The sequence below is a fragment of the Podarcis raffonei genome, chromosome 8 (assembly GCF_027172205.1).
Source record: "Podarcis raffonei isolate rPodRaf1 chromosome 8, rPodRaf1.pri, whole genome shotgun sequence".
Classification (NCBI taxonomy): domain Eukaryota; kingdom Metazoa; phylum Chordata; class Lepidosauria; order Squamata; family Lacertidae; genus Podarcis; species Podarcis raffonei.
The window spans coordinates 25,774,763-25,787,509 of record NC_070609.1 but is presented as its reverse complement, the minus strand read 5'-3'; the positions used below and the strand labels follow the sequence as shown (position 1 = coordinate 25,787,509).

At 43.4% G+C, this 12,747-nt stretch overlaps 1 protein-coding gene across 1 annotated transcript; it reads right to left on the bottom strand.

Annotated features, from left to right (window-relative positions):
- Positions 1 to 2,557: 2,557 nt before the first annotated feature.
- On the bottom strand, positions 2,558 to 5,942 carry MED18 (mediator complex subunit 18). Its single transcript, XM_053398660.1, has 4 exons — positions 5,833 to 5,942; positions 4,250 to 4,360; positions 3,949 to 4,034; positions 2,558 to 3,469 (listed from the first exon to the last, which is right to left on the bottom strand). Exons 3-4 carry the CDS (start codon positions 4,019 to 4,021, stop codon positions 2,916 to 2,918), a joined length of 627 nt encoding a protein of 208 aa, XP_053254635.1. The 5' UTR covers positions 4,022 to 4,034; positions 4,250 to 4,360; positions 5,833 to 5,942; the 3' UTR covers positions 2,558 to 2,915.
- Between the last annotated feature and the right edge of the window lie 6,805 nt (positions 5,943 to 12,747).

The following is a 12,747-nucleotide window of genomic DNA, read 5'->3' as shown; positions in this document are numbered from 1 at the left end:
TTTTCAGTGGTTATACCTTGGTTTTGGAACACTCTCCCCAAAGAGGACTGCTTGCTGCTCACTTTAATATTTTTCACTAGGTACAATTTTTTTATATTTCCTGACTTTTAAACTTTTGATGGTTTTGTGCATGCATGCACAGATCTTACATATTTTACTGGTTTTCTTAAATTGCTGTTTTCTGGCTTTCTAAGTTTTGATTATCGGTTGGAGGGGAAGGTGACTCTATCATGCACGTTTTACTGCTGCTTTTATAAATTTGGTATTTTAAGGACATTTCTATAGATGTTATATTTTACTGTAAGCCACTCTAATTGTTTAATTGAAGGGCGGAGTGTAAATCATGAATATAATAGACCCTCAAGAACATGTCTTTGCAAGACAAGGCCATACAGCTTTACTGGGAAGCAATTCCCATTAAGCTCCAGTCTGAAGTATCTGGAAACAGTTAGGAGGAGGATTTTATTTTATTTGGACATGACAACTGCATTAAACATTTACTACTCACTTAGCTATAATTATACTAATTATGATTAGTGTTAGCATAATGGAAGCTCTTCAGTGGAGTAATTATGGCCGGTTCTGAAACGATCCAGCTCAGAGAGGATGAGTCTTATGCCAATTATATAACAAAAGAGCAGCGTAATTATTCTGTAAGGGACAAAGGATTCTGTAGGCATATTTTAGGTCCTGAGGCAAAGTTATATTCTGTTCCTATGAAATAATTAAGTGCACCAAGTCAAGCTGCAGTGCAGGTCTCACCTTGGATAAGCACAGCTGGTGTCACTGGTCATTAAAGTGCCTCTGTGCAACACTTGTGTCTCAATGGCAGCAGCACCTTAGATGTGACATTCTGCTCATTCTTTAACAATGTACAAAGAGAAAGTGAGAGAAATTCCTGGGGAGAGAAGTCACTCCCTTCCTCTCCTGAATTCCTGTGCCTTTGCTGGCCAGGTGGCATGATAATCCAGTCTCTCCAAAGTTAATGCAACAGGGGTAACTCATTCTATTATTATCACCATAAAAGCATCAATGTGCAATGGCAATGAGACAAGGATACATCCTGTCCCCTCTACTCCAATTAGTCTACTAAATTCTTATTGTAATATTCATTGTACAACAGCCAGCAGCTCAACCCAATATGTTTATACTAAGATGATGTCCATTCTTCCAACCTTACTTTTTCCCCATATCTTATTCTATGCTCTTAGTTTCAAGTAGCAGGGAGAGAAGAGGAGAAAAACATGTTAGAACTGAATAAACTAAAATCCAAAGGACATTGGTCCAAAAGGAATATCCAGGTCTAAAATTTCCCTTTCCCCAATACTCCAAAAACAAGAAATACCTCAATGGGTTTCTCATTCCCAGTCCTACTTCTAACATTTCCCCCTTACCCCAAATCCATGTGACAAAAAAAACCCCACAGGAGTATATATATATAGTACTAAGCAGTACAGTAAGCCCAAAACTTATCCACATTTAACTTGTGTGCATTCAGCTTTACATGCAAAAGAATTTGTAAGTTTTTTCAAAAGGGGGTGAAAAGGAGGTGGGCATCTGCGGAAAAATATTTTGGCAATCCCACCCACATTGAATTCAATGTGTTTTGACTACACACAATTCTGGCTTTAGGCGTGACTCCTGGAATGTAATCCCTGAGTAACTTGCAAGCTTCCTGTACTAAGATTCTGGGAGAACTAGTGTGATGTAGCAAATAAACTTAGGACATGGGAAACTTGGGTTCAAAAACCTGCTGAGAGATACTTGGGATCATTCCCTCCCAGTCCAATTTATCTCACAGGACTGGTTTTTTAAATATATATATATATGAAAGGGATATTTATTGATTTTTGTATATTCCATAAAACATATAAACCACTTGATTGTTTAAGAGAGAGCCAGTATGGTGTAGTGGTTAAGAGCGGTAGACTCCTAATCTGGGGAACCAGGTTCGCGTCTCCGCTCCTCCACATGCAGCTGCTGGGTGACCTTGGGCCAGTCACACTTCTTTGAAGTCTCTCAGCCCCACTGACCCCACAGAGTGTTTGTTGGGGAGGAAGGGAAAGGAGAATGTTAGCCGCTTTGAGACTCCTTAAAGGGAGTGAAAGGCGGGATATCAAATCCAAACTCTTCTTCATCCACTCTTCTAAGAAAAATCTCACAGGACTGTTGTGGGGATAAAATGATGGTAGCAGGAAATCCATATGCATTCTGACTTAACTGAAACATGGCCAGGACAAAATTTTATGCATGAATGACAAAGAAAAAATCACTTGGCAAAGTGGGATGGCACCAGATAAGTAACACTAGGTACATCATTTGTCTTATGATGTGAGGTGTGAACTGAAGAAAGGGAACAGCATGTGTAGGAAGTTGCCCATTCTTTTGTATAAACCAGGTGTGGAGAACCTTGGGCCCTCCAGATGTTGCTGAACTACAACTCCCATCAGTTCTAGCAAGATATAGTAGCTGGCTCTGTCCCCATCCTGCCAGAGGAAGATTTTATTTTAAATTACAAAAACTAGATGCCCCAACTCCAAAATGCAGTAAGAGAAAGCCAGTTGCAATACTAATTTTATTTGGAATAAATAAGTAATAATAATAATAAAATCCATTATTACTTAGTAAGAGACCAACCCAACCTTCTGAATTTTGTTTTGCTTTCAAAGGTCTGAGCAAGATAACTCTATTGGTATTGGTTAAAGCAAGAGTGGGGGACCTGTAGCCCTCCTGATGTGGCTGAACAAAAACTGGCATCACACCCAGCAAGCATGATCAATGGTCAGGGATGATGGGAATCAGAGTTCAGCAACACCTGAAGAGCCAAAGGCTCTCCACACCTGCGTTAAAGCTTTCTGCAGTTCCTCAGTCTTTGTAACAGGAAAGACTCAAGCTTTAGCTGCTGGCCATCTTGCTCACATCAGTCTTTTAGGATCAATTTTCTCTAGGTGAACTAAAGGCTTTAGCTGCTCAGCAAAACTCCTCATGTCATCAGAAACCACGTCTTGTCCTGCTGGTGCTACAATGCTGAGCTCCACAAGATAAGAGAGGGACAACGGCTCAATGTTATCAGTGTTTCCTGGAATCAGGATGCGGAAGATCTTGTACACCACAATCTTCATAATGCCCTTGCGGAACACGTGCCCCTTGGCAACAAACTCATGGTCCATGCGGAAGCCCATCTCCACCAGGAAGTCTGTCAAATTCTCAGATGTGGCAATATCAACACAGTTGCGTACCAAGGCATGGCGGTTTTTGTCGCCCATTTCGGGCTGCCCAAGGTACCGCAAGTGCCAGGGAGTGCCTGCTTTGTCCATTGAGCGCCGAGTGCGGAGAACAAATGGGCTGGCCTGCTGCCCCTTGAGCAGGAACACCATCTCATGATCCAGAAAGGTCTCAGGTTCCATGTTATCACATAGGCCACGGAGTCGATGAAGGAGGCTCTCCAGGCTTTGATCCAAAACACTCCCTAGAGGGAGAAAGGAGGGATTAAGACAGCATCACTGAACAGGTAACCATCCCCATTAACAAATGGAAAGCATCCTACTGCCCTGACAGTCCAGTAGCATCATGCCAACATTTTAAAAAAAAACCTATGGCAAGCTGCAAATAGTACAACAGCCTTGCTGAACGGAACATGGATCAGAGAACCATGTGAATTGGCCAAGTGAAACAAGTGTTTGCTAATACAGCTATCATGCAGGTACACTCAAGGTCAGCTCATTATCGAGTATATACTCTGTGCCCAACTTAGGTTTGTGGTTTTATTTGTGGAAAGACCCTAGAGTTGTCCACTCACAATCTCAACAGTTGTTCTGTTTCTTTAACTGTCCTGCAGCTATAAAAGGAAAACACCTACATTGCTAAAGAAACATATATTCTTCCAGTAGAATGTCATATGGAATGAATCAGATATTACAGTTAAGCCAAGTCTTGCCTGTGACTTACCTTGAAGTAAATATTCCATCATGTTAATAGTGCCTCCAGTGACAGGCATCATGGTGACGGGAGGGGCCTCCATGGTATTTTCTTCTCTACAAGCAGCAGGATCAAAAAAAAAGCAAGCTGGTCATTCAGGCTGAACCATGAGATAAATGTAAAAACATAAGAAAAGCCTAGCAGGATCAGGCTAAAGGCCCATGTATTGCAACATCCTGTTCTCACAGTGGCCAACCACAGCATGGTTATTTCAGCAAAGCAGAACCATAACATATCCCCAGTTCAAACACCACAGGTGCCCCTTCTTTACCTTTATTACTGTGTGTGTATATAATACGGTCCAAATATCAATTGGGAGACAATGAATCCAGAGCAGGGTTTCTCAGATTCATGAGCTTCATTCAGGGGGTCCACGGAGTGCCTGTAAAAATACAATTAAAAACCATACAGCATCAAAGACAGTGCATTATAGCTGTTACAGAAGGCAGAAAAATCATTACGTGGTCTGTCAAGAGAACTTCAGCAGAGAAGGGGGGGGGGGAATTAGGCTCAGAAGAAGCACTCCCTCAGGGTCATGGTCTTACCTCCCCTGTGTGGAAGATGCATGAATCAAGACCTAATTCCTCCTGCCCACCCCTGCACCAGCTTTCCCCCCTAGCAGCAGGACAGGGAAGCAACCAACCTTTTCCCAGCTCAAGGATAAAAACACATGGCCTTGCAGATGTTGCTAGATTTCCATCTCCCATTAGCCCCAACCAGCATGGCCAATGGGAGCTGTCAACAACATCTGGCGAGCCAACAGCTTCCCCATCCCACTCCTAAAATAAGGCAACTTGGTGACAGACAATCTCCAGTGTAAAATCCCATAAGCTCAGACAATTCAGAGGCTCTCCTGGGGTTACTGACATGTATGACCATGCATCTGAAATGAACTTTCCACAAGTTCATTGGCCTGACCAAGAACAATCATAAGTCATACAGCTCCATTAGGGTCTACAATATACTAACGGCCCACTCCTAATCAGGCATACTTGGTGGTAGCTGTCTTTGATCCAGCGGAATTCCCTTTCATTAAGTAAGCATGCTTAGAATTGCAGCCAGCTTCTCCCACCCCCACTAGAAAGTGCATATGTAAATATTTAATATTAACAGCTTTATCTTACATACACATAGTAGTAAGCCCTGTGGATTTTTGTAGAATATATTGACAAGTAAACATCCATAAGGATTTTAAATACACTCAGCAAGGTAGCCAGTGTAAACAGACTTTTCAGCTTTATGTTTTTAAGTCGCTCTCTTAACTGACTGATTTATTTTGTTGTTGTTGTTTATACCCCGCCCATCTTGTTGGGCTTCCCTAGCCACTCTGGGCAGAATATAGCGTATCTAAAAACATAATAAAAACATCATGCATTAAAAACCTCCTGATACGAGACTGCCTTCTAAAAGTTACGTAATTCTTTATCTCCTTGACACCTGAAGGGAGGCCGTTCCACAGAAGGAGCGCCACAACTGAGAAGGCCCTCTGCCTGGAATGTGGAATACGACAAAAAGAAGGCTGTAAATGCTCCTTATTTCACACCAGTTTCCCGTAAAAGGATTCCCTTTGTTCCAGAGATACGATCTTCATTGGGATATGGGGGGGGGGTGAGAGAGGAGACACCTCCAGTATCTCCTGAGAAGTCCTACTTATCCCAGCTAAATGCTGTCCGAACTAACCCTCCGTCTGTAGGCCTCAAAGCCCCGGTCTCAATTAGTATCAGCGGCGCAAAAACCTTATCTCCGGCTCGGCTGAACTAGTAACTTCAGGCGGGGGCTGTGCGCACGGCCTAGGAAGAAAACTTCAGGTGTTGTACAGGGGGAAATCTCCAGCAAGGCGGAGAGGCCTATTACCTGCAACACTCTTCGCCTCACCGTTTGGAAGCACTCTTCCTTCTCTATACAGCCAGTCAAGCAGCGCATGCGCGTTCTCCTCCCCCTCCCGCGCTGTTCATGGGCATCGCCATCTTTTTCCTGACGTCACCGTACGGCACGTTCTCATTCATTCTGTGTTCGCTGAAAGAAAACAACAACAACATCGCGGTTTGCGGTAAGAAAACTCCGCCGCAGGCGGAGTGACGTTGCCGCATTACGTTATATATCTGCGCCGCCGAAAAACAAAATACAAACCACGCCGGATCCCTGTTGAACTGTAGCTATGCGGTGTCCCCTCCCGGGGTTAGGGTGCGTCTCAGGCTATGAACGATCTAGGACCAGTCTTTGGAAATCCTTCAGGCAACCCAGTTGGGGGGGGGCTTACTTTTGAGTAGACCTGTATAGATTTGGGCCTCTCCTCCTCCTAAAATAATAAGTAGTAGCCCCAATCCAGAACTGTGGTTCACCATCCGGATAATTTGTCGACATGTTTTGTTCCCCACCACCACGAAATTTTATTTTACTTTGAAACAAAGTTAATAAATTAAAAGCAAAAAGTTACCCCGGGGCTGCAATCCTGTCTTATGCTCTTACCCAGGAGTAAGGCCCGTTAAACTCAGTGGTTTTTCCTTCTGAGTAGTCTTGCATAGATAGGATTGTGCTGCAAATGAACGAATAAAATCCCTGATTAGAATTCTTCGCTTCATCGTAGGGAGTTACTGTTGAAACAGCCTAAGGAGAGGTTCAGTTTTGGTTTTTAAAGACCGCAGGTGAAAGGCTGAGTTTGGGTGTTGAGAAAGACACAGCTTGCAGTGAACTTAAAAACAGGAATATGGGGGACGAAGATTGGTGAGGTGCAGAGCAGTACTGGGAAGGCAATGGACTCGGGCCAAACCCACAAAAATCTACTCTGCGTCATGACATCCTCTCCAGGCTTGTAAGGCAACTGTATCTATTGCTTAGTTTCTGTCACTGTGCTGATCAAAAACAATTACTATGCCCTGACTATAGTGAATCACCATATTTTCAGAAGATTGCAAAGCATTTTTTTTACAAATAGCAGTGACTCAGAACAGGTGTTTATTTTCTTATTACATAATTTGCACCTTTCTCAGAAGTGTCCAGACTGGTTTGCATATAGTTTCCATTTAGGCTCTTTAAAAGACTCGTCCAGTTCAGCACCAGCCATACAGGAACATTGTATATCTCTAAGCAAGTGGCAAAATTCTGTATTTCTGCATTCAGAGGAAGGACTGCAACTCTGGCAGAGTGCATGCTTTGAATGCTCTAGGTTCAGGCCCCAGCATCTCCACGTAGGACTGGGAACATCTGTCTGAATACCCAGAGAGACCTGCCAGTCATAGAATACTGAGCTCGATGGACGAATGGTCTGTCTGATTCAGTATAAGCAGTGCTGTTTTTCTAGAAAAAGAGGTGCTGGAACTCACTATGAATGTCTCCCGTGTTCTCTTAAAATGGCAATAGCGCCCACCTGAGGGGTGCCAAAACTGAGTTTTGGTGAGTTCCGGCTGAAAAAAAGCCCTGATTATAAGGCAGCTTCCCACACTCTCATGATATGAAAGTACCAAACTGCAGTAAACTGCAATTTACAGTTGTTTACTTGCCTCTCTGTTGGGTAGCTTGTACTTCAGATTTTGCTTAAGTAATCCACTGAGTAGCAACTTCTCCCATCCCTTTGTGATCTTTGGTTTTTACAAAGCAAAAGCATGGAGCAACTGATGAGTGAATCACAACCTTTCCTATCTCCAGATTTACCTAACCCTCCCCTCCCCAATAGTGTTAAGACACTTCTAAACATATTTTGGAAATTCTCTTATTTCCTTTGGATTTCTCAACACCCACCTTTGTTTGGCACAATTTTTTAGTCCACATACCCTGCTGTGGCAAAGCCTAAGTACATTGTTTTGGATGGATGACATCTGTATGTCTCAGGAGACAATGGAAGATTGATTGATTCATCGATTGATTGATTTTTTATACCACCCTGTAGCTGAAGGTCTCAGGGCAGTTCACATAAATACCATTTCTCTTCTCCTTCCTGCTGTCTCTTGTGATAAAGATGTAGATTGTGAGTTCCTCAGGACAGGGACCTTTTATACTTAGCAAAAGCACCATGCACATTGCTGATGTATTTTTATTATTAATGGTGTTGCTATTATTAATGCTCCAATTTCTAATAAAAGCTATAGACAAGTATCCCAGGAGATTACATTCCTTAATGCTGGTATCAAGCTTCTGTCCTGAATCTCCAAGTAATGGTTTCATTCACAATTTCACAGTAAATCATGGTTCAGTGGTGGCAAACATCCTTCTCCTGTTGTTGTTGTTGTTGTTGTTGTTGTTTGTTTGTTTATTTAATTACCCACCCTTACCCCAAGGTCACAGGATGAGTTACAGCCATCTAAAATAAAACAAACCAGAAAACCAGACTCGGAGCAAACTATAGTATGCCCTGACATGTGAACTGGGCCTCTATGTCCTTACTAATGGAGTCCTGGATTTCATTCTGCATAAAAGGCCAAATAGCTGTTACCATTGCATTGTATCTATTAGGAACATAGGAAGCTGCCTTATTTGAAGTCAGACCATTGGTCCCTCTAGCTCGGTACTGTGTACACTGACTGGCAGTAGCTGTCCAGGATTTCAGTCATTAGATTCCCAGCCCTTCCTGGAGATGCTAGGGATTGAACCTTGGACCTTTAGCATGTGAAGTGGGTGCTGTACCACTGAGCCCTTCTGCATGGACTCCATGGACTTCCACTTTACAGCCCAGCATGTTAAATTTCTGAACACCTTAAATCACCTGCCTTTTTGCCTTCCTTTTATTACTCTAAAGAGCAGGTGTCTGTAGAGCAACCATCTGAGTATATCTGTTGTTATCACCCCCATGTCTGTCTCCTACTGAGTGCAGTTGCAAGAACAACGTGATTTATAGCTACCTTCGAGGGCACAGAAAGGGCAGCTTGCTGCCACACAAGCTGCAATCAACTCTGTTACGTTCAGTTGGAAAAAACTAGTTGGGAGAAGATGCTTCTGAGAGCTGTAGGACTGAGTCAGATAAAACAAGTCTACCTTCCTCCCTGCCAAGGCCTGGCCTGCTGTGCCTGTCACCGTTTTGCCATCTGCTGATGAGATCCTAAATGCACGTGCAAGTCAGAATTAATCTCCCTTTGCTTTCATAGGCAATTGCATAACAGTGATAGAAATACCACCATTGCATAGCCGTGGCAAAAGGTATACTTTGGTTCGCTGTGCAGAGGTGTGAAAGGGAAGGGCTGTAAGCTCAATGGGAGAGCACAGGCTTTTCAGGTTTAATCCCTGGCATCCTCAGGTCAGGATGAAAGCTCAGACAAGGGTAGCTGAAGTGCTGTCATCCTGATGTTGCTAGATTACAATACCCATCGTCCCTCATCATTGGCCATGCTGGAATGGATAATGGGAGCTGTAGTCCAACAGCATCTGGAGGGCACCACAGGGCTTCCGCTGGTCTACATCGTCATAAGTGTTGATAAGATTGAGCTAGTTGAGCCAGTGGTTTCACTCGGTATAAGTCAGATTCTTATGTAAAGGCAGGTGACGAATGGAGATGTGTTGTTATAGGTACTAGCATGTACCCAGGGCATCATGAGAGTGTGGCATACTTTATTGAAGGGGGCCTGTGCCAGCCTGACAAATTGGTAAGGAAGGCTTCCTCAGCTCATCCTACATTCTGTACTAGCAATAAATAGAGCTCATTTTCTAAGCCTCCACCACCTGCACTATCCATTCAAAGCAGTATCATATCACTTTAAACTGTTGCTACTGTTGCAATTTATTACCTGTCCTTCACCTAATGTCCCAGGGTGGGTTGAAAGAATTAAAACACAGTGCAATATTAAAAGCAGCAATATAAAATTGCCGAAATAAGGTGGGTCCTAAAAATATACCTCTCAAGTGTTATCTCAAGGGAGCTTTTGAGGGCGGTGGAACCACCAAGTGGGCTCCCTCCACCAATCTTAGCACCTGAGAGGGTCTGTAGGGAAGGAAGTGGTCTTTCCCGTATTTGGGGCCTGAGTTGTTTAGGGCTTTAAGCACTGTACTAACATGAGCACCTTGAATTGAGCCTGGAAACAAACTGGCAATCATGGCTCCCCACTACAAAAGAATCCTGGGAACTGTAGTTTATTAACAGTGCTGAAAGTTGTTAGAAGACCTTTGTCCCCCTTACAGATGACAATGTGTTCATTTGATGTATGCTACTGCAAAATCAATAAAAATATTTGGGGAGAAAAGTATATCTGGTATTATCTGACAAAGAAAGCAAGCTTGTGAAACGGTATATAGTCTCACATGCTGTTTCTTTCTCTGACAGCATCTGTTTCAAAATCATTTTCAAATGTTTTTCAAACTGTCTCTTCTGCTTGATGACCTCAGTATAAGACATATGTCACCCACAAGCCATCTGTCACTGGCTTGTGCTCTGTGGTTAAGATAGAAACTGGCTGTTTTGTTTTACAGCTGGCGATCTTTGCCCGTCTAGGAAGAAAGAGCACGCTGTAACTTATGGACGGGACCTAGTTGCAGGTGGACTTAGAACAGCTCACCTCATATATTTGCATGGCCCTAAAAGGAAATACTTTTTTGATGACTGTCAAGAAAAGACTGCAAGTCTCCTTGGGTGGCAGGGAAGGTGTCCATGATTTCCACCCCTCACTACGTATCAAACAAGAATATTGTCAGCCTGGTGAAGCTGCAAAATAAATCAACCAAAACGATCGAGGGGCTGGAGCCAGTCCCACACAAGGAAAAGTTACACATATTGGGGGTTCTTTTGGAACAGGTAACTAAGCAGAGTGGGGGAAACACACATAGCAACATAAGAGGCCTTGGAATGAAGGTCAATGGAGACTGTGGCATCTTTAGGATACGTGGTTTTATTTACATACATGCAACCTGAGCACAGGGTGGGAGGACTCGCAAGCCAATAGAGTTTGCCACCCCATTCAGTTTCCAGGGAAGCCCTGACCCACAGCTTTGGTTCCAGCTACGAGCAGTACCAGCTGCTGTGTCTCCAGGCTCCAGCGTCAGCCAAAGCTCGCACACCACAAATAATGATGAGCCGCAGAAGGCAACTCAATAGAGCTGGCCATTTAAGCATGGGTGATGGAATGAGCTCTTTTCCCCACCTCTGCAGGCTCATACACTGTTTATTTATTTATCTCACACTTTTGTTATTATTTTCTGTGGATACTGAGACCCCAAGTTACGATTATCTTGTAAGATGTTTCAAACTGTTCTGAATACAGTCATGCCTCAGGTTACAGACGCTTCAGCTTGCGTTTTTTCAGGTTACGGACCCACCAAAACCCGTAAGTACCGGAATGGGTTACTTCCGGGTTTCGGGAGTCACACATGCGCCAAAGTGCTAAATCGCGCTTTGTGTATGTGCCGAAGGGCCGAATCACAACCCGCGCATGCGCAGACACGCCGCTGCGGGTTGCAAACGCTGTGAGTTGTGAACATGCATCCCGCATGGATCACATCTGCAACGCGAGCGTCCACTGTATAGTGTTTACCTATAAAGGGTGGGGATAAGATAAGATTAAAAATGTAGGTGTAGCCCTCTCTGCCCTGAATGCCATCAGCTGTAGCTATTGTAGGACTGATTCCCACCTCCAGTTAACACAAGGAACCCACTTAAGCCATTGGAATGGCCTTTGTCAGGCAAATGATGGAATCACCATGCTCCAGACTTTGTCCTTGGTGAGAGCTGTCTGCCTGTCTCTGGCCCAGATGGGACATACCGGTAATCTCCATCTGCACCTTGGAGCCTGCAATCAGGAGTGCACATTATTATTGGCGTTGCAGAGTCCAGAATGCTGCACTGTCTGCAGAAACATTCCTGAGGCCGAGAAATTGGTGAATGATGGGACTTTGGCTGGGCCTACCCAACAGAATGCCTGTGTTCACTGCACTTTTTAAATGGATTTATTTAAATATCCCTTGCTATTCCTTTTACCTTTTTGTATTCCTTTTTGTATCCTGTTTGTGGCTTATGCAGACCATGGGATTTGCATTGGTTTTGTTTAAAAAATATGTACTGCATTTAGTGGTACATTCACCATAACAACCAAACACAGGCTAGTGGGCATAATAATATTTGTATTTCAGTTACAGCAGTTCTTTTTGAATGTACATGTATATGCTTATAAATTAGCATGCGCCCATTTTATGCAAACCTTGGTCGTTTTGGGAGCAGAATAGCATTGCAAAATTCAGAGAAGTGCACATTTTGAAGAACAGCTTTGTTTTGCTTTGCATTTCTGAAATGTGGTTCACCTTTAAATGTGACCTGAATCAAATATCTCCCCCATTCTTAGCTTGGACCAGTCACTATAAGTTCTTATTGTGAAATCAGTACTGCCCATGCAGGCAAGATTCTGTTTTCCACCCCCTCCAGCATCTACATAATATTACCAGCATCAAAATGCCTGCCTGTGTTTCTCCCCATCCATTCAGTCAGGATTTACCCTTGGTGCAGAAAATCCAATAAGTTACTTTACAGAAATACAAAACTGGAATACCGCAATTTGCAGTGTGAAATCCCCATCTGGAAGCCCCTGATCTCTCACCACCATCTACTTCACAGGGTTGTTGTGAGATTAAACTTGGCGAAAGGAGAAGTGGCATGTGACATCACCCTGCACTCCTTGCAAGAAGAATAAAAATGTTAAACATACAAAAAAATAAAGCATTGGGGTGTTTATCTGATATGTCAGAATTTATCCTTGCCCACTCATTCCTCTTCTGTTTATGGAGAGATATAAGCCTTATGCAGTAATCACAGCCCAAGGTTCCCAACGTATTAAGCGGGGGGAATCCACAGATGCAAAC

What these genes read in the sequence shown, in the direction of transcription:
- MED18 (XM_053398660.1), bottom strand. Translation starts at nt 4,021, where the DNA reads ATGGAGGCCCCTCCCGTCACCATGATGCCTGTCACTGGAGGCACTATT. An exon ending in GATGGAATATTTACTTCAAG is followed by an intron (nt 3,470 to 3,948) that starts GTAAGTCACAGG and finishes TTCTCCCTCTAG; the next exon opens with GGAGTGTTTTGGATCAAAGC.